The sequence below is a fragment of the Taudactylus pleione genome, unplaced genomic scaffold, assembly GCF_031769625.1.
Source record: "Taudactylus pleione unplaced genomic scaffold, aTauple2 ptg000518l, whole genome shotgun sequence".
NCBI classification, from domain to species: Eukaryota; Metazoa; Chordata; class Amphibia; order Anura; family Myobatrachidae; genus Taudactylus; species Taudactylus pleione.
Genome location: NW_028284920.1, coordinates 9,699,768 through 9,722,022, shown reverse-complemented (window position 1 = coordinate 9,722,022; position 22,255 = coordinate 9,699,768). Strand labels below are relative to the sequence as shown.

At 44.7% G+C, this 22,255-nt stretch overlaps 1 protein-coding gene across 8 annotated transcripts in view; it reads left to right on the top strand.

Annotated features, from left to right (window-relative positions):
* ATE1 (arginyltransferase 1) overlaps window positions 1-22,255 on the top strand; it is a 91,725-nt gene that overhangs the window by 61,624 nt on the left and 7,846 nt on the right. For all 8 annotated transcript variants that reach the window (XM_088450512.1, XM_088450510.1, XM_088450508.1 and 5 more), the window contains 3 exons: window positions 4,348-4,380; window positions 19,297-19,478; window positions 20,986-21,085. In XM_088450512.1, the coding sequence (XP_088306638.1) occupies window positions 4,348-4,380; window positions 19,297-19,478; window positions 20,986-21,085 (315 nt within the window). The remainder of the gene's footprint in view (window positions 1-4,347; window positions 4,381-19,296; window positions 19,479-20,985; window positions 21,086-22,255) is intronic.

Below are 22,255 nucleotides of genomic sequence, written 5' to 3'. Positions count from 1 at the left end.
TCCTTATAGGTGCTGAGATTTTTTAATGCACCCCATTCCTCTTTTGTAAAGTTGTTTTCTATGCAGAATTTTTTCTTGAAATTTTTCCGATATATTTACATCTAAAGCCTTCATAAAGCTATTGCAATGTTATTTGAAGGGGGTTCAAATTGGGATTTGACTCTAAAAGGTTCCTATTTTTTATGAGGTATGTTGGGACTCTTGTTGTCAAAATAGCCCCTAAGTTTTAGCTGTCTATTTAGAAATTGGTGATCAATTTTCCAGTGTAGTGAGCTCAGTTTGTTCATAGGGACATACCCTAAACCTTTGTTCAATACCCCAATTTCTACTCCAGTCAAATCCCTGTTGAACAGATTATATATCAAATTCATCTCCTCTGCCTCTGGTTCCTCTTTTGACACCTTTGTCCTCCTCTTCTCTTGCATCTCCTTCCCTTCCGCGACCTTCGCGGGTCTTCACCCCTAAAGGGGGTCTCTGATACGGACCCCGTATTTGACTGCTGGAGGCCTCATACCCCGATGTAGAGGGTCACTCACTAGACGAATGATTGTCCATCATACCTCTATGCGACTAAGGTGATGTGATAGTAGTTTTTTTTTTTTTTTTTTTTTTTTTTAAAGTCTCGACCTTTTTACAAAGGGATTAAATGGGCCAGTCTTTTTGCAAAGGACACGAGTGACTGCACCTTTTATTGGCTCTTTTTTGGCCTTATTTAATTTTGGGAAAACATCCAGCTTGAAGATGCTATTTTGAACCTTGGCAAAGCTATGTTGTACTGTTTGGGGTGGCAAATAGAACTTGTATGGGTATATTTAGAGTATGAAGCGAGGTCTGTCCTAGCTGAACTCTAAATCCACGTAAAAAGAAAAAGCTGCCCAGTATCTGTGTGGTCTTAGTTGCACATCTGCATCCATTAGCTGAATTTGCCTTGTTAGGACCCAAACAGGGGGGGTGTATTTATAATTGGTAATCTCTTTTCTATAAGGTTTTTGAGTGCCTCCTGCCTGTCCTCTTTGTATTGCCTCCATTGTGGAGTTGCAGCAGCCATGTCAGGGAGTAATAGCTGAAATGGTGCCTCCGTACATATGATATGTGTGTGTGCGTCTGTCAGGCACTAACAGGTCAAATGCAGCTTTCCACCTTCAGGCACTTTTAATCTGTTTATACATGCTGTTCTGTACACTTTAACCTTTGTGGTTTCTTCTATCACCCTTGGATATAACTGTGCTCTATGCATTTTGAAACCATTACATTCACAGCCATTGTTTTGTGTTGTATACAAAAACAACAAAATTACCATATCCGTTGTATGAAGGTCTTGAAGGGGAAAAAAAAAGTAGGAGAGAGCCGAAAAAGAAAAAGTTGTTAGTAAAAGTTACAAGAAGTGATATAATGTATTAACAAATGTTCAGATTAGATTTTCTGGTGTACATCATCTCCCAGTCTAGTTTTTTCATGCTTTCTCAAGGGTGACACGACTACATTTACCTTCTCGGGGGATTTTTTTTTTATCCCTTTACTATACTGACCTTCTGGACCAATATCTTTTCAGTGTTTTTTTTTTTTCTACTTTGTGTTTTTAGTTCATTGTGTACCCCCAGGCATACAGGGTGCCTCATGTGATCCACCCACTCTCCACCTGTGACCTTAGATCCAGAGTGAGTGTCCACAGAAACCAAGTCTGCTCTGACAGTGCCAGAGATGAAAGCAATCATTGCTGTGATGTAAGCCAGAGGTGTCTTTCTAGTGCGCTGCTATGGGGAGCAGTCATAGTGTTTGCAGGTGTTGGCTGTCACAGTACATGTAGATGCTGTCTTTGTGTTCCTGTAGCAGCACACTAGGGGAGATCCTCAAACCCTCTGAGTAAGTAGCAGAATTGAGTTTCAAAGCTAAAATCGATGAACTATACTTGGAATTGAAATAAACAATGTGAATTGCATTATACATGTACATGTGTTGTTGTATTTTTAGTACATTTTGAGCCGTATTCAATTTGAGCAGACCCACGATACTTTTCCGCTTGCAAAACAGGCGAAAACTCTGGGAGGCGGAAAAGTATCGCGTGCGTATCCCCGTATTCAATTTGAAAGTACGCGAAAACAGGACCCGGCAAAATTAAAACAAGTGGAAAGTCCTGTCAGATTTGGGGAAATCAGCCTGAGACCCCCCAAAAGATGCTCTGACATGGGGGTTAGCTATGGTTACCCCCGATTTGGCTTGCTGAAGGTATTTGGTGTTTTTAAACGGGCTCAATAGCTGCTAAATAGCGTTTTTGTGTAAGTGGTGCAGAATAGTATTCAGGTGTTTTTTTGCAGTAAATAACTTAGCCCAGCAAATTTGGGGTACTAGTAAATGGGGGAGCAGCATACACAATTGGGGCTTACTTGGGGACCCCCCTGGGTCTAGTTCGCTAGCTTTTAACTTAGTCCCCCAACATTTTTTTTTTCACCCCCAAAATGAAAGTAATTTTTTGGGGTGTTAACTATTTAAAAAAAAATTATGACACAGTTTAACTTTGGGGGACTGTCTGAAGGCTGCACGGGGATTCCCGCAACGTTGCACCTCAAATCCCCAATTTTGCACTTTTTTCCACCTGCTATTCATAGGCAAAAACTTTCCGCCTAGGCGGAAAGTCTTTCAAATTGAATACAGCTAAATGACGCCATCTGTGAAACTTTTTTGACGATTCTGGCTTTTCGCTCCAAATTGAATACGGGCCTTTATTTTAAAACATGGTATTTAAGTGTTATCTTTACTGATTGCATTTGTCTTAGTCACAATTTACACTGTGACAGGTTTAGACTAAGGAATACGGTGTAGCCTTTGGAGGGGTTGGAGTGATATGTTTTTAGGCACAGAAATTCCGTTCATTTGGCTCCCATTGCTGCATAATGAGATTCGTATACATTTTACAGGCTGCAACCCATTAATACGTAATGAATTGGACAAAGTACCATAGTATGAGATGGTTTATGAGGTCTTGTGTATGAGAGGTTCCATGGCTGGTGCTGTATAAATCTGTAACCATGCTAGTTCATGGGTCACATGCGATGGAGGGTTGGATGGGGGATAATGTAGAGTTAATACTCTTGACAGCGCATAGAAACAACCAAGATAACACATATGATTGAACACAGTTTGTGCAAAACTGGCAAGTTGGAAAATGTAGTTTATACCTGTGCAAATAGTGTACTTCTAATCTCATAAAGGGATGTATGCTTAAATCCTATGCCATCTCCACACTCCACCTTCATAAACTCCCCATCTACAGGTCCAACATCACATTTTGCAGGGACATCCAGGAGCTTAATTTTGCAGTATAGTGTTTGAAAGAAAAGAAATCTAGTTCCAGCTAGTAGCGGGTAAATTTACATCTGAGCTGTCCAGAAATAAACACACAGACGTAAAGCAGAAGCATACACTAATGGATGTGACACTTGGAATAAACCATGCACTTACCGTATATAGTCTGTTTATGAACTTTATCAGAACGTGACTAATCTTTTTTTTTTTTTTTTTTTTTCTGCTACCTTCTCGACAATCTTAGCGCTACATTCCTGCTCTTAATCAGCAGTCATGGCGAGTGACAAAAGTTACAGCACTAATTGCTAATTAGATAAAACAGGGCACAGTCTAGGGTTATCTGGAGGTTTATTTAAAAGCAGAGACCGAATACTGTACATTTCCTGATTCAACTTCTTTCTGGTGAAAGATTAACAATGGCCAAGCTCTGTTTAGCAAATTCTGATTGGTCTTTTGCACATCTTCCAAATAAATGTTATTCACGCACAAGATTTATTTATTTAGTCCTCACCTGAGCTATGATGGATCTGAAAAAAGGACTCCATTAGTAAATAGGATCAAAAATGTGATTTGATTTTATATTAAAGTACAAATAGATGCATGCTTGTCGATGGGGGGGTATTGCAATTTACAGGCATATCTAGTCCCAATTAAAAACCTGGTATTTCTCTTCAGTATAGAACAGGATACATGTTGTTTAGTTTCCAAAATACCCACAATTTCACGGACAAGATTGTTAAATTAGGTTAAATTGTGCATCTTTTTGTTATGCATGTGTGCCTGTCCTATAAGGGGCACTGCCCTCTGCATTGTGATGTCAGGAGCACATTCATTCAATGGCATCAATCATGGAATGGGGCATACATAATGTCAGACCACACACACAGATTATTTGCAGCATTACGCTGAGGGGACACAACTCATTTTACCTAAACCCTAGGCAAAAAGCTGCACACATCACAATTTGTTAATTTCTAACCATTTCTTGTTTTGTTTTTCCCCACATATCGCTTGGTCCATTTTTAAATTGGCTGGGATTTGCAGTTCACCAGGTTTCTCTGCGATTCTCCGCTAGAGGTAAGATTTTGTCAGCTGTATACAAAGAATAATTTATATGTGTATTAGTGTCTGCAGTAAGATTATTTTCTTCTGGATCACTTTGTACTTTCACTCTATAAATCTGTTTCTTCAATCTAAACCGCCTGCCTGCAAAACGTTCTCTGCAAATGGCTGTTTATAGACCTCTGCTAAATCTAGTAGTGACTACATTTCCACATTCTGCCTGGGTATGCTTAGATTATGCCCCCTGGTCACAAAAACACATGGCACTAAAGCTACCAAGGAACGCCTTATCTGAAAGGAAGCTTGTATGCTCTGCCTTCACTATTCAATGTACTGTAATCTGGTTCTTGTCGCAGATAAATGTCAAATTACATTGGATCGTATAATGCTGGCAGAAGGGCACAATACCCATGTAAGCATTTTGCATGGGTTTAATACAGTTGCATAATACATAAAAATTGTGTCAGAGTCGCCCCAAATTTTACTTGCCTTATTCTTTTATAGATTGGTGTTTCGGGGCAAGAAAAAAAACGTATCTAATTTTTAATAAGGTTTTTTCTACTTCAGGGTCCATAGGGTATCCACAGAATACTTTGGGGTATAGGCGATGGCGGCAGACATCCAGGCACCACAGAGTTAAAAACTTCTCCATCCTCCCAGGATGCACTGGGGTCCCTCTCCTATACCCTGCCCCTGAGCCTCAGGCACTCAGTTTTCGTCGGTGCCTGGCCGAAGTCGGATGTACCGTACATAGTGGGGGTCTGCACGGCCCCTGAAGTTCTTCAATGCAGCTGTGGCTGCACATCTAACGTGCAGACAACATGGACAGTCTGTACTGACGTCCATGTCGTTGCTCCTACACCCCGCTGGTACCAGAACGCCGGTACTGATCCGGGGATGCTGGTGGGTGACTGGGGTCACAGCTAGCAGTGGCCCTGGTTGCCCGGACTGTGGCTGGATTTACGGGGGTTCAGGTAAGTGGCTAGGTCCCGCGGTGGGTCCCAGCCGAATAGCACAGTCCTTAGTCCACAGGCAGGGGGCTCCCTGGGGACTGGCTGCAGTGTGGAACCAGGCTACTGATCCCTGCGCTTTCCACTACTCCCTGGGACTGAGGACTGGACAGAAACAGTAAATGTCCAGCGTCCCAGGGGTTAAATGCATGCCAGGGGAGCGCGCTTTCCCTGCTAAGAGGCCGGCGCCTTCCCCGCTGCACACGGCCTCTCCACAAGGTAGTTAGGCATCTGCATGCGCTCCGCCCCCGGACCAGCCCTCCCTCTGCTCCTCGGTGGCCATTTTAATACATGTGGCAAACGCTGCTGGAAGCTGTTAACGCGGGCATTGTGGTCTAGGTCCCCCTGCATACCTCTCCTCCGGTGCAAGGTCAGTGTATGCAGCGCTGTTTCTTACCAGGCTGAGGTCTGGTTAGTTGATGAAGCGCAGATACTGCAGGGTTTTCAATATTCTGCATTGTATGTGACTTTGGGCTAGCGCTGCTGTCTGTTACTTTCACTTTCACATACTGTCAGCTATTTTCCCTATCCCTTTCTTCTATGCCAACAAGCCCTTGCGGTGCGGTGTTGCAAGGGGGATTTATTCCTCACTATACAACTTGTTGTGAAGTGCGGTGGTCACATACAGCTCCATGTCACACACTCAGTATGTCTGACAGTGAGCATGATTTCCCCATTCCGCCTCAGTGTACTGTATGCAAGGTACCATTGGCAGAGGGTGATGGTAACTCTGATGGATTATGTAAGGCGTGCCTGCGGTTGGCATGGCCGACTTCTGTCACTACACCTGTGCAGGAGCTACCATGGGCTTGTTTTGCTGCGGCACTTACTATCCTGGTGGGCCAGTTAACGACAACCCCTGCGTGTCCCCAGATGGGGGGTCTCACAGCAGTCTATGGTGTCGTCCCCTATGCAGGGGTTTCCTAAACAGTTAATAGTACCTCAGAGTTTCCCGTTGTCGCCCCCTCAGGTCATCCATGAACCTGCGTGGGCTAATTCACTGTCTACCTCAGTACAACAGCAATCAGAGGTGTTACAGGACGAGTAGTCTGTGCGGGCGCAGAAGCGTCAGCTGCAACCTCATCAAGATCAGGATGCTGTGAGGACAGATGATGGCTCATACGTGCGGTGCGCACGGCCTTGGTTATTGAGGATGACACTCCTCCTGTAGCTAAATCAAAATATGCCTTTTTCAAGGATATTAAAAGTGATGCTATCTGATCAGCTAGTGGATCATTTAGAGGAGGCGTGGAAAATGCCGGGTAAGCGTTACCAGCCCCCTAGACGGTTTGCGGTGGCATACCCTTTTGCAGATAATTATTTAGCAAAATGGGATAACCCGCCACAAGTGGATTCACACGTCTAGTAAAGAGTGCTACGTTGCCTATGCCCTCTATGTCCTCCTTAAAGGATCCAACGTATCGCAGGGTAGAAATATGTTTGAAAATGATTTATTCCCTTGCAGGAGGTGTGTCCAGACCGGCTTTGGCCGTGTGATGGTTGGCAAGAGCTATGGAGCACTGGGCTGATACCTTGGCGGCATCCCTGGACCCAGACTCGTCACCTGAACAGGTGGAGTTGGTGGGTAATTTAAGGGACTCAGCTACCTTCATTAATGAGACCGCTTTAGATATGGGCCTCATGGCGTCCAAGATCTCCTCGGCAGCAGTGGCGGCTCGTCTTTTCCTGTGGCTGCGTTCTTGGAAGGCAGATGCTGATTCCAAAAAGGGTTTGGAGGGGTTACCCTTCAATGGAGAAGTGCTGTTTGGCCCTGATCTAGACAAAATTGTGGATACTTCGGCAGCAGCTAAGTCTGCGTGTCTGTCTTCCACTACTGTCCCATCAGGAGCGGGTTTTCGTCCTTTCGACCCTACAGAACGCAGAACAGACCCAGGGTACAGTCCTTTCCTATGAGGACTGCCGCCAAGAAACCTGCAAAGCCCAGGAAGCAGGCCTGGAGTACCAGACGTCCCAGTCCGATGACAAACCTTCGGCCTGACGGGACGGACCTTTCTTTGGGGGACCTCAAAGTGGGAGGCCGACTTCTGAAATTCGCCCAAAGCTGGTGTCTGACCACTTCAGACACATGAGTCAGAGAAGTAATCTCTTAGGGGTACGCCCTCTCCTTCCGCAGCAGGCCTCCCAGCCAGTTTTTCACCATGAGCCTTCCGTCCAATCAGGACAAGGCCCGGGAACTCAAGAAGGTAATGCACTCGATGCTCCAGAATGGAGTTATAGCGTCAGTTCCTTTGTCTCGGAAGGGATTGGGGTATTACTCCAATCTTTTTCTGGTGCAGAAACCCAATGGGTCCTATAGACCAATACTCAACCTCAAATCCCTCAACAAATTTCTGAGGGTTCCTCGGTTCAGGATGGAGACCCTGCGTTCCATTATTTTAGCAAGGGAACCTGGGGATTTCATGGTGTCGCTGGATATTCAGGATGCTTACCTGCATATCCCTATTGTCCCAGCACACCAGTGCTTCCTCAGATTTGCAGTGGTCAAGGACCATTTCCAGTTTCAGGCTCTGCCCTTCGGTCTGGCTACAGCACCTCGGGTGTTCACCAAAGTTATGGCCGTCATGGGAGCCCACCTGCGGTTGCAGGGAGTCCGCCTGTTACCTTATCTGGACGATCTCCTGTTACTGTCGGAGTTCTCAGAGAAACTTCAGCGCCATCTGCAACTAACAGTCTCTGTATTGCAGTCTCTCGGCTGGATGATAAAGTGGTCTTCCCTGGTACCATCACAGAGGATGCTCCATCTAGGAGTTCTGTTGGATTCCCAACATCGGAGGATCTTGGTGATGGGTGAAAAGATCTCTGCGTTACAGGCAAAGGTCCGTCTTTGCCTGCAGAGTCGCCGGGTGTCTATTCACTCGGCAATGAGGTTACTGGGATCCATGGTATCCATGTTCGACATGGTGGAGTTTGCCCAGTCTCACTCAAGACCTCTGCAGAAGCTGATCCTCTCCGGATGGAATGGGTCGCCCCAAAGGATAAAGACACAGACTATGGTGCTTTCCTCGGAGGTGCGATTATCTCTGGCCTGGTGGCTACAGATGACTTGTTCTATTACTGTATTTCACATTATAGGAATATTGCACTTATCAATCAGCAGTCCTTCCATGTCTCAGATGCTGTACGTGAAAGGGGCTGTTTTTGGACCCCCCCCCCTATGGGTAAAATTAACAATGGTCTGCATGCGATATGCCGCCCATATTGTCACTGCGAGAAAAACATACATTGTGGGCCTTCTACATAAAGCTAAAATAGGGTCCCGATGGAACCTGTGGATGAACTTATCCTCATGTGCCGGGCTAAGGTAACTGGCATCCTCCTCTATTGGATATACACCCACCTGCCTGATATTGTGTAGGTCCCCTCGTGCTACCAAAAAAGCTCTGACTCATTGAGGCATTGGCTCCGCAAGACCTCAGAAGGTGTCCTGTGGTATCTGGCACAAAGACGTAAGGAGCTGCCTGCTTGGATTTGTTTTTCCAGCACATCCCACAGATGCTCTATCTGATTGAGATCTGGGGAACTTTGTCGTGTTCCTCAAACCATTCCTGAACAATGTTTGCAGTGCGGCAGGGCGCATTATTCAGCTGAAAGAAGCCACTGCCATCAGGGAATACTGTTGCTATGAAGGGGTGTACATGGTCTGCTACTATGTTTAGGTAGGTGGTATGTATCCACTTGAATGGTAGGACCCATGGTTTCCCAGCAGAACACTGCCCAGGGCATCTCACTGCTTCGCTGGCTTGCCTTCTTCCCATAGTGCATCCTGGTGCCATCTCTTCCCCAGGTAAACCATGCACTCGGCCGTCCACATGATGTAAAAAAGAATGTGATTCATCAGACCCGGCAACCTTCTTCCATTGCTCCATGGCCCAGTCCTGATGCTCAAGTGCGCATTGTGTAAGCAGTGAACAGGGGGTCAGCATGGGTACTCTGACTGGTCTATGGCTAAGCAGTGAGCTGCGATGCACTGTTTGGTTTCTGACACCTTTCTATCATAATATCTAGAAGGTTTAGTGTATATCCAGGCACCAAAAGATACTTTGAGCTGCACCCCTATCCTCAACAAGAATTGTACCCTTGAATAACTCCAACAGAATATGTGACAATAAAACAAAAGGGGTGAGGCCAGGGTGCGCTAGTATCAATGTGAAGACTGTCTTCACATTGATACTAGCGCACCCTGGCCTCACCCCTTTTGTCACCTTTCTATCATAGCCAGCATTAACGTTTTCAGCAATTTGTGGTACATTAGCTCCTCTGGGGTTGTACCAGACGGTCTAGCTTTCACTCCCCATGCACATCAATAAGCTTTTGGCGCCCATGAACTTGTTAACCGTTGTTCTTCCTTTGACCACTTTTGGTAGGTACTAACCATTGCATACCGGGATCATCCCACAGGACCCCCTGTTTTGGAGATACTCTGCCCCAGTCGTCTAGTCATCACAATTGGCCCTTGTCAAAGTTGCTCAGATCCTTACGCTTGCCCATTTTTTTTTTCTTGCTTCCGAATATCAATTTCAAGAGCTGACTGTTCACTTGCTGCCTAATAGGTACCACCTGACAGGTGCCATTGTAACGAGATAAACAATGTTATTCACTTCACATGTCAGTGGTTCTAATGTTATGGCTGATGGGGGTATGTTTTAATGAGGATTGTCAAACTGTGGACAACACCTTCAGTCATTGCGTGATACATTATTTTTCTATAGAGAGAATTATATATTTGGAGACCTTTCTGGTGAGGAAGTATAGTGCAAGGTTGATGTGTACAAATAAATGGTACAATTAAGTATGTTTATAGGGATTACTGAACATCTAGAGAAGATTATCATGTTGGACCAGCGACTGTATTACACTGTGTTTTTGTGTTTTCTCCCATGGTATTAAAATATGAATTATTGATACCAGTTCCTCAAATCAACCCCTTTATCCCAGCTGCATAGATGTGAGTTCGCCATTTACTAGACAGGTTTTCCATGTCTTTGCAGTATATCCAAGTAATATAAAAAAATGTATTGTTCTTTTTCTCTTCAGTATATGCATGTGCCCTTGCATAACAGCATTCAATCTTCAACAATTAGCAAAGAAATTGCCTAAAAATCCAAGTGCCTATAGATTGTAAGCTTGCGAGCAGTGCCTATCTACCTATAAATCTGTCTATTATTACCCAGTTTTGTTCTATTAATGTGTACAATTGTAAAGTACAACGGAATATGTTGCGCGCTATAAGAAACTGTTAATAAATAAATATATAATATAAATCCTTTCAGTGGTTACCTTAATTTAACTGACTGGGGTTTATGAACAGAAGCACAAGTTCCCTCTACTTAGCCTTCTATGCATTCCTAGTCTCCTGGGGACGTGTACAACTGTCCATTTACTAGTCTGCACAGGAAAAGGATTTCATCACCTCAGGCCTAGTGTGCCTTTTCCCTTCTGTCCCCACCCAGGGACCGGTGAGATGTCTTCATTCTCTTCTCTCCTGCAAGTATTTATTATTTATTTATTATTTATTACCAGTTTATATAGCGCACACATATTCCGCAGCGCTTTACGGAGAATTTTGGTCCATTCACATCAGTCCCTGCCCCAGTGGAGCTTACAATCTATATTCCCTACCACATGTACACGCACACACATACACACTAGGGTTAATTTGTGTTGGGAGCCAATTAACCTACCAGTGTATTTTTGGAGTGTGTTAGACTTTGATGTGTTGTGCACCCATATGTACTTGCTGGGCCATCTTAACTTTGTTTTATGTCACTTGTTTGTATTGTGATCGCCTCCCCCAGTGTACATCACCGTTTAATATTTTGGCTCTTCATAAATAACGGCTATAATTACTATTTGGCCTGCACACAGTTTGGGGCTGATTTGGCAGAAGTGACAATTGGCCAACGTAATATAGTGGCAGTTTTGTATTCCACTGACCCCATCATTTTGACCAAATATTTGAGTGGATGTGGATCTGAAGTGGGGCTCACTTAATCCTAGTGAATTTGAATTTAAGGGGTTAATACAAATTTGAAACTTCATCATTTGCATCATGTTTATATTCATTACAATGCATCCTATCTATTCACTAGGCACTAATAACGACATTGAGGCACTGCACTCCCCATTTTATCTACTTTGTGTTATCTAGAACACTGTGTCTAAAGCACGGGTGGCCAATAAGCATCCCTTCAGCTGCTGTTGAACTACACATCCCAGCATGCTTTGCACAATTTTAGCATGCTTTGATAGCAAAACTGTGGCAGGGCATGATGGGATGTGAAGTCCCACAGCTTCTAGAGGGCCACTTATTGCCCACCCCTGGTCTAAAGGCACACTGCTTTCATAGGAAAAACCTGCGTGGACGCTTTTGACCCGCTGCACCATCCCAGTTGAGTGATGTGCCCCCACGTACAAAATCTTTTGGCATTCCTTATGTAAAAGCTTAGTAATTACAAAACCAGTATTAACCAATATAAACATCAGTGTACTTTTAATTTCGCTAGGAAAAAATAAACTTCATTATAACAGGAAACAGATAAGGGAAACTGCAGTTCTGGTTCATTAACAATTTGTAAGGAAACAGTTTAAACTTCTCAGCCTCATTGCCTCCACAGGATGGCCCTTTTGTCAAAACATGTGCAAATAGTTTCTGCTGACCTGCTGTGACTTATTGCGCATGGCTGGATGATATCTGTTTAGGGGTCTAGAGTCATTCTGTGTCTTTTCATGCTGGATGTTCTTCCCATATTCTTGCAAGACATTGCTCCCTCTTTAATAAATATTGGATGGCCTGCACGTCGTCCTTAATACATAAGTATTCCCATGAAGCCCATCCAACTGATGTGGAGAATCTGTTATTACGCGGTCATGCTTTATAATTGTTCTGACACTGTTTAGTTCCTAATTGTAAAGTGCAAATGGAATGTGCCTACACACACACACACACACACACACACACACACACACACACACACACACACACACACACACACACACACACACACACACACACACACACACACACACACACACACACACACACACACACACACACACACACACACACTATTGTGTGCACTCTCCTGCTTGGCATTGGCTATCAGCACCTGTTTGGAAAGTGAAAGTTCCATTCCTTTTAGTATATATTCTGAGATTTCATTCATAGTGCTCAAATATTTCTCAGTCTATTAGCCGAACAGGATGAAGCTGTACCTAAATACATATATAGCTGGCCACATGCACAGTCACAAGCAGGCAACTGTGTTAACTTCACAATGTGTCTGGCCCTAAAACTACCACTATACAAGAGGATAATTATTGGACATGGTGGAAATTGCAGTCCAAAACTGTCCATGATCGGTCTCTCTGCGCTTTTGATTGCCTTGAAACCTGACATGATACAGCAGCTCACCCCTCTTCTGATTTAGACACCCATTTGTGTAGCTAAATTAAAAAATGGTGAAGTGGTCTGTGTGTAGACACTCGTACTAATGATACATGTTAATAATGTGTGATTTCTCCACTTCAATAGGTAGTCTAGTATTTTCCAAATTAGGTATTTTTAAAGCTAATATCTGTCAACTGTTCATTATTAGCCGATATATATTGGGTTATTGACCATTTACTCAGTGTGAACAAAAGATAACCATATACATTAAACAGCACTTTTTAAATGCTCTTACTAGCATTTGTGATCAGAGGCGCGTATACTGCACCTCAGTAAGTGACACCTAGTGATAGAATTGCCTTGCACACTGTTGGTATGTTCATGGATGGGTCTTCTCAGATGTACTTGTCAACTGTCTCTGACTTGTATAATTCTCTTCCTCGCATGATTCATCTGAGGCCTGTTCATACGACAAGACTTGCCAAGGGCATCTACTGCTGCTGCAATGGCAGCCAAGCTGATAGATATTTGAGGATATTAAGCGGCCTGCAAATATCATCGGCCTATAAAAGCTCAGTATTTGTAGGCAATGGCAGGGAGCAGTTGATTGACTTTGTTAGTCGGAGAGTGCCAACTTACAGTGCTTTTTTTAAAAGAAAATAATAACAACTTGTAATATTGGCATATGCATGCAAAAGGCACACAAGCTTTCCAGAACACAAGAGTTTTAAGCTGAAGCCTCTGCAGGTCTCAGACATCAGAGTCTGAATTGGAGGATATTCAGGATAGTGGTCATAGGTACAAAGTAGTTCCAGTTACCATAAGTCTCATGAAAAAGGCTTCAACAAGTTCCAGCTGGTTCCAAAACGACTACCAGGTCCAAAAAGGTGTAAAAGGCTAAGTCCAGTAACTTGCCTTATGCATTTCGAGCCTCCTGGGTTCTTCTTCAGAACCGGAACACTTTGTACCTATGATATCTCTCCCTTCCCAAAGGAGGATTAAGGCCATGTTTAAGCCCATCCATTAAATTACCAGAGAGACCATAATGTGGTGGTGTTCCTATTTCTTTTTATTAAATGTGAGTGCAATGTTCTAATTAAACCTTTATCTGGAGGTTTGTCTGCACTATGGTGTTTTTCTTTCTGTTTGTGAGCCCATACAGTTACCTTATTGAAAGTTATTGACCACCTGGACAGCTTCAGATATTTGGAAAAAGAGAAGGATATCGTGTTTTCCCGAATGTGGAACTCTATGGGACATTTATTATTTTTGAGTAAGAATCTGAGCTCAATACTCTAAGGAAGTGGGATATCACTTTATGTAAATCCTTTATCCACTATCCTGTTTTTTTATGTACGTCTCTATCAGCCTCAGCGCCTAAGTGAACAATCCTTTATTTCTCAACATTCTTTTTTACACCCTGATTGAATAATTAACTACATGCTCAATAGCAACCACACATGTCTCTGTCAGATTATCGAACTTGGGGTTGTTTGCAGGTCATATACCCTGCAATATCGGGCTAGTCACTCAGTGTCTCATTACGTAGTGACAGCTTATGATCTCAGGGGCTTAGGTTTTCTTATGCACAGACTACTTGTCATAAATCTACTGACACGCTGCCGGGTGCTGCTTCTGAAATGATGGTGCTAACGGGAAAAATATCTTGCACTTGGATCTTTGGCATTGTATGTGTATTTGCAATGCAGCCAAGTGCTTACCCGGTACGGGACCTTTTCCTTTGTACTGTCATTTATTAGGTGTTTTCATTTTATTAGCCTCCTCCAGGGGGGTAGTACATTCACCCTGTTCTGTAATGTTTCAGTAAGAGGCAGTGAGACAAGTCATTCTGCATAGGAATCCTCATTTATGTAAATACAGTATATGTATTTATTGACATTGGCAGGATTTGTTCTTGCCTGAAATAATATGATTATCAGCCATATGTTTCAGTGGCCTTTGCTATAGAATTGTACAATACTTCCTGGGTTTCACAGTTAGGGGCATATTTATCAAACAATATTTGCAGGATATGCAAGACACCAGTTTTACAGGGATATCTGCAAATACTTTGTTACCCCCAACCCAGTATTGACAAGGTTGTAGCCTAATAAAAGACAGTCCAGTACTAATTTCATTGGTGTTATACCCTTCTTGTGTTTTCAGGTTCATATTTAGGCCCTCCTTGGCACTGATCAGTGGAGCCATCCAATCACACCACAGTTAGGATTGTGTGTTCGTGGGTAATCTGTCATGTTAAGGCACAATATCATATAACTCAGGACTGGACAAATGCCAGTGACCATGAAATCTTTATATTATATGCGTCCATTTTCCCCTCTACTGGAAGCCTAGTACTCTGTCTCCAGTGTCATTTGGCTGTAACTGCATTGTAGTAAAACACTGATTGTATGGTTTCCGATATAGACTACCACATCTGCATGGTGTACAGCTGGGCCTAGGAACTGAGATCACGCAGAGGGAGCGGGTATGGCCACATATAGTGGCGGGGACACAGGCTAGCGTAATTGTTGCCGGTAATGAAGGCAAAGTGTGTATGTTGGGAATACAGGCTGGTAATATTTTGGAATAAGCAGTGGTAGAAGTGGGTCAGTGTAAAACTCTGTCATACTGGCACTTCTTTCTATTACTTGTCTAACTTACCACTTCCTGATTTCTAAAAGTGCAATGCTACTAATATGCCATAAGCAGAGGTGTAGCGTGTGGCCAGGGTGCCCGGAGCACATGTGTGATACGGCTCCCCCCAGTGTGCCAGGGAGGAGGCGTGTCCAGCATGTGGGGTTACATAAAAAAGGGAAATAAAAATAAGCCTTTGGGGCATGGAGAGCTAGATATATATTCCAATTCCACTAATAAAATCCAGTTTTGTGTGTGCACCATAAAAATACACCTTACCTATATGGTGGTTTCTCAGCAACAAAATCCCCCTTTCACATCACCCCTCTGTCACCCCAGCCCCTTGTCACCCCACCCATCTGTCACAGCACCCCTCTTCTCACCCCAGCCCTCTGTCACCCCAGGCCCTTGTCACATCACCCATCTGTCACAGCACCCCTCTTCTCACCCCAGCCCTCTGTCACCCCAGGCCCTTGTCACATCACCCCTCTGTCACCCCAGCCCCTTGTCACCCCACCCATCTGTCACAGCACCCCTCTTCTCACCCCAGCCCTCTGTCACCCCAGGCCCTTGTCACATCACCCCTCTGTCACCCCAGCCCCTTGTCACCCCCCTTGTCACCCCACCCATCTGTCACAGCACCCCTCTTATCACCCCAGCCCTCTGTCACCAGAGGCCCTTGTCACATCACCCCTCTGTTACCAAGGCCCGCTGTCACACCACCCCTCTGTCTTCCCAGCCCCTTGTCACCCCACCCCTGTCACCCCAGCCCCTTGTCACATCACCCCTCTGTCACCTCAGCCCCTTGTCACATCACCCCTCTATCACCCCAGCCCCTTGTCACATCACCCCTCTGTCACCCCAGCCCCTTGTCACACCACCCCTCTGTCATCCCAGCCCCTTGTCGACCCAGCCCCTTGTCACATCACCTCTGTCACCCCAGCCCCTTGTCACATCACCTCTCTGTCACCCCAGCCCCTTGTCACATCACCTCTCTGTCACCCCAGCCCCTTGTCACATCACCTCTCTGTCACCCCAGCCCCTTGTCACCCCAGCCCCTTGTCACCCCAGCCCCTTGTCACCCCAGCCCCTTGTCACCCCAGCCCCTTGTCACCCCAGCCCCTTGTCACCCCAGCCCCTTGTCACCCCAGCCCCTTGTCACCCCACCCCTCTGTCACCCCAGCCCCCTGTCACAACACCACTCTGCCATACCAGCCCCGTCACAGCGGCTCTCTGCCGCCCCAGCCCCCTGTCACACCACCTCTCTGCCACACCAGCCTCGTCACTCCAGCCAACCCCTTTCCTAGCCCTCTCTGACTTACCTTCTCTTCAGCATGCATGCTCCATTTCCTGCTCCTCGGTTGCAGCGTGGGGAGAGACGCGGTGGGTGAGCCGAGCTGCGCAGTAGGCACATGTTGGTGGTCATGCCGGGCCCTAGGGCCCAGTGGCTGTTGAATGACTGCTGCTGTGGCGCCCTGGTTGGAGCAGGCACCTGGAGCACAAGCTCCACCAACGATGCCCTCTCTACACCCCTGGCCACAGGCAGGTACTTCAGTGATAGAGACAGATGTCTGCATACTGAACATTGGGGGTCATTCAGACCCACTCGCGAGCGGCTGTCTGCTCGCAAGTGGGTCGATGGTCCCCACTGCGCATGCGCACAACGGAGGGAGCTCTGTCGTGCGCATGCGCGAGACCCAATGAGCGAAGGACTTTCCTTCGCTCGGAGTGTCTCATCAAAGGGGGCGTGCTGTCGATGGTGACTGACAGCACGCCCCCTTTGGTGGGCGTGCCGGGGGCGTGCCTGCCAGACGGAGGCGTTCCCAAGGGAACGCCTACCGTCTGAAGCCGGCCCCACTGACATCTCTAGTGATGTCAGTGGGAGTGATTTTGGCTCTGATAGAGCCAAAATCACTCCTGGCCTTGCGGTTGAAAAACCCAACCGCAGGCTTTTGCTCGCAGTTTCGATGGTCGCGATGGTCAAGACCATTGCGACCATCATTTCGTCACGCTCGTATATGCTGTGGGTGGTGACCCACAGCTATACGAGCGTCCAGGAGAACGCTCCATATTAATGGAGGTGGGCCCTGATTCAGAGCGAGCGCTCTGGTCAGAGCGTCCGGCTCTGAATCAGGGCCATTGTTCTTTATCTCTGTTCTCTGTGTGTGTGAGATACAGAGAGGTAGAGGTGTGGGATACAGAGAGGATGGCAGTTAGCTTCTTAGTATTTTTCTCAATTCTAAAATTAACTTAAACCTATCACATTTCCTAAAGATTTGGGGTGGCTAAACTGCTCCTGACTGCTAATTTATATGGACCTTGCTGCTGCTTCTCAATTTCCACTTTGACCACTGGGGATAATCCTATACTGGCCATTGGCTTTGTTGCCATTTTATCCGCCAACATAGATACATCATTACACCTCTTAAAAGAGGAGTATAACTCAGATGATTAGTTACATAATTGCTGACACAGAACATTTGGATACATGTGTCCATGCCTAATTTAGACAACTACCTGGGAACTAATTGTCCCAGAAAAGTGCTGCATTTGTATATTTCTAATCCAGTAACCTTGCCAGATAAGTAAAGCTAAATAATCTCTCCTGTTGGGGAGGTGCTCTCCATTCAGGCAGCCAGTTTAGTCATATTCTAGAACATTGCTTGGAATAAGTTAAAACCCGCAAATTGTTATTGGTTACATTGAATATATCTTTTGGCGACTTAATCCTTTTTTGTTTTATGGGTGGCATTTGGCTGAGCGCTCTATTTGGGTCCTATGTGATTAAGTCATTTTGGCCTGTTTTCAAAAACAGCAGTGTTTGTGGTCTTGAACAACGGCTACATACGTGTGGGCACTGTCCGATCAGGCAGAATCACTAAACATAGATCTGTGCAAAGTAATATTTTATACACTATAACTGGTATACTGTATTGTAGGGTAGGTATTCTATGTACTATTAGGTTCTTGTCTCCTACATAGATTCACCTGTCTGTGGCTCACAGTGGACGTGAGAGCTAGTGAGAAGCTACAAATGGCCACAAATAAAAATGTGCCTAAATAACTTTTGTGCTCTAGGATTCTGTATCGCATTGCTAGGCCCCCCCACCCCAAAAAAAAAAAAAAAGAAAGCTGATTAATATATGTTTGAAATGGCAAATTATAATCCTCTCCACGTGCTTATTCCTCTCATTTCCCTGCATATTGCATATCACGCTGTGTCACAGTCAGGGGCAGGATCAGTGTGTCTAGCTGCAGATTTCTGCACGGCATCCCCCACCTGCTGTCTTCTCCAGGCTCCCACTGCGAAATCACTTTATTGTAGGGTTGGTTCTTCCCCCACTGACCATACGAAGTTTCAAAACAACAAAGCATACAGATGTATAAATAAAATGGTTTAAACTGGTTCTAGAGCTTTGTCCTTCAGCTCACCCTAATAGTGACTGACACCATTTACGTGCTGCCCGAGATAAATGGGCCCTCCTGACATTTTTGCTCTGGAAGTTGCTATGTACCCTTTCTGCACTTGCCTGGAGGGGCGAGATGGGGTCTGGGATTATTGAAAACACTCCAGTCCTAACCTTACTGCACAGAATGCTATAATGAAAGTTTCCATTCTTCAGGCTGTTACTGCTGTGGGGCACAGGGGGGAGTGCAGTGGCATGTATCCATAGGTGTTTATAGCCAGCGCTATGAGATGCTGCAGCACCCCCTCCACTCTCCTTTGCATACACATGTTATAATATGAGATGTCTTATAATGGATAAAAAAAATTTTTCTTGTTAATGACTGGTGGGTAGATTACAAATGTTTATTTTTAATTTTTTTCTCCTTTTATGACTTAATTCTTGATCTGTTTCATTTGTTTCTTGATAGCCAGAGACTCTGCCAGATGGTGTCCTTTGTGGCTATGGCTCCTTTCACCAGCAGTATTGGCTGGATGGGAAGATCATTGCAGTTGGAGTTATTGACATCCTGCCGAATTGCGTGTCTTCGGTGTACCTCTACTATGACCCCGATTATTCCTTTCTCTCCCTTGGTGTATACTCTGCCTTACGGTAAGGAGGGGGTGGGGGAGATTGGGAGTTATTTGTGATTGAGGCATCTACCAACATTGATGGCGAATGGTGCACATGTCTGACTTCTGCATTATCCTAGAAATGGGGTAAGAGTGGTGGCGCATAATACGGTTACCAGTTACAAACCATTTGATAATTAGTTTCTTCTTAGTTGATTTATGTATTAATAGCTAAATTCAGGTTAAAAAAAAAAAAATTGATGGGACATCATCAAGATAAGTACAGTTAAGTGTTATATTTAAGGATATTCCCACAATTAATCCTCTACATGATAAATGGATACACACACATAACCGTACCGCTCCCATGAGACCAGGGCATTTATATATCGTAAGCGCCTTCCGTCTGTTACGTGCAAATGTGTATTTATCATTGTACTTCCTCTCCTTACAGCCGCTTCATGGTCTCTGCTTTTTCTTTATTTCTCTGTATTTTCACACTGCATTTTGCATTTCTGTAAGTTGCTTGTCCTGCCCACTGTATCCTATGTAGTGCGCCCCAGATGGCTGCCTTGCCTGGTATTTTCAAGGGCAGGATGAACAACCTAGTGAGGTGTTGATGCAGGGCGGGGTATCCTGTTAGCTCTGTTTATTTTTATCCTTGCGCGTCTCATTTCCATGCATTGCTTATTCGCAAATCGCAACCAATGTAGTGCGCCCAGCATGGCTGCCTCGTCTGTGTAGAATGAAAAATGCATGGTTCTGATGATCTTGCAAGGATCTTGCATAGTACTTCGATCTCTCCCATTATATTTTATTCCAGGCATTACCTATTCTGCCCAGTGTGATTTCTATATAGCATGTCCTGCCTCACCTGGATCCTTTATGGGTAGGATGAATAATTCTGCAAGTGATGACCCAAAATGGCTGCCCAACCTCTTGAATTGGGATGCAGTCAGGTTCCCGGTCGCTATTCCGCCCACCAATATCCCGACATGGGATTAAAGATAGGCATCGAAATCATGACGTCTATCTTAGCATCTAACCGCGCGGGGGGGAAGCGTTAGGTTTAGGGACCCCGGAGGTACTTAGGGTTAGGCACCCCCGCCGGGAGGTTTAGGGTAGGGGAAGGGGGGGGGGGTTAGGCAACCCGCCGGGAGGGGTTAGATTTAGGGAGGGGGAAGGGTTAGGTTTAGGCACTAACGGGGGGGGAGGGGAGGGTTAGAGTACTTACCTTCAGCTGTCGGGATTTCGACCTGCCGGGCTGCCGCTGTCTGTATTTGATCCGCATTACATACCGATTCCTTTTGAATTATCTCCAAGGTCTCTCCTGCTTTTCATGCAAATCCCCAAACTTCAATAGTATGTTCATAGTTTCTGTATTGTTTGGACAATGTAACCCTCCTGTATCATGTGTAGTATCTGTCAAGCGCATGTTCGAGTCCTATTGGAGAAAGAGTGCAATATAAATAAAATGTATTATTGTTAGCTTGTTGCACCATGTTGCTGAAGTTGCATGACGCTGCTTTGACTTTTTCTACCAACAGAGAAATAACTTTCACCCGCGAACTGCAGGCGCAGGCTGCCGACTTGTGCTATTACTACATGGGCTTCTACATCTACACGTGTCCCAAGATGAGATACAAGGTGAGCGTAAAGTGCCATCTCTATTGATGCCATAAACATGAAGCAGAAATGGCATATTGGGCTTTGCAAAGACTCCAACCACTATATTCTGATTGCAACATTAAATCACAAATGATTGATTTTGTTCCTTCTTATCCTGACCTTTACTGACCTCTTGCCTAAATTAAAAAGTAAAGTATGTTAGCATTTTTATATCCCCTCTACTGCAAATAGGGGGGAAAAAAACAACATCCTACAAGTAGCCACTGACCAAAAGACAAAAATCTAAAATGGTAAATCATAGCATGGTATGTCTTCTAAGTATTTCTTTACCCGATTTGACCATGATGCACACTACTTTCTACAAATAAAATAAACAATGTATGTATGCAAGCCAGTTCCAGGCTACTTCATAAACCCAAATAACAAAAATATATACATTTTTAGTATGCCCTTAACCTATCCAAAACAATACTGTACCTCATTATAATGGCTAATGTCTACAGAGACACATTTTACAACTCTGGTCTGATTTATAATTTCTGTTTTGTCAATTTTACATCCAGTAACTCAAATGATATGCAGGTCAAAAAGCTGAGAATGTAAAGACTCCATCAGGGCACTCTGTGTAACCCGGGGTCTATGTGACACTTGTCTAGCTAATGGCTTAGAACGCAACGGAATTACAAAGCTGTATAATGAAAAAAAACACAGGACTCTAAAATCTTCTTTTGTAGAACTTGCTGTTTAGTATCAGTGTGCTCTGCAATGGTTTATAAACAGCTTCTGTCTCCTTTAGTCTTTTCTGCAGACCAACGGTGAAGATCAGCTATTCCTGTGATGCTGGCACAGAACTTACATTTATTTTAGATGGTACTAAGGGCTGATGTATATTGCAATTTCCTCTTGTAGTGTGGTACACTTTGGTTTGGCACTGCCTGCATCACTAATGGCTGTTTTGCAGGATTAAATACTCGGGCCTTGCTGCGATTTTGAGGGTCGGGTGTGTTTTTATAGTGGGTGAGGTATAACTGCATACCAAGAATTCTGAGCAAGAGCAGGGTTTGCTCTAAATACCCTACAGGGCTGCTGGTTATCAGCCAACCAGAGGCTCCTATTCCACACCACGCCCCTTCTAGTACTGTTGCCATTACCTAAACCAGAACGTGTGCCCAAAAGGGTACTTTATAC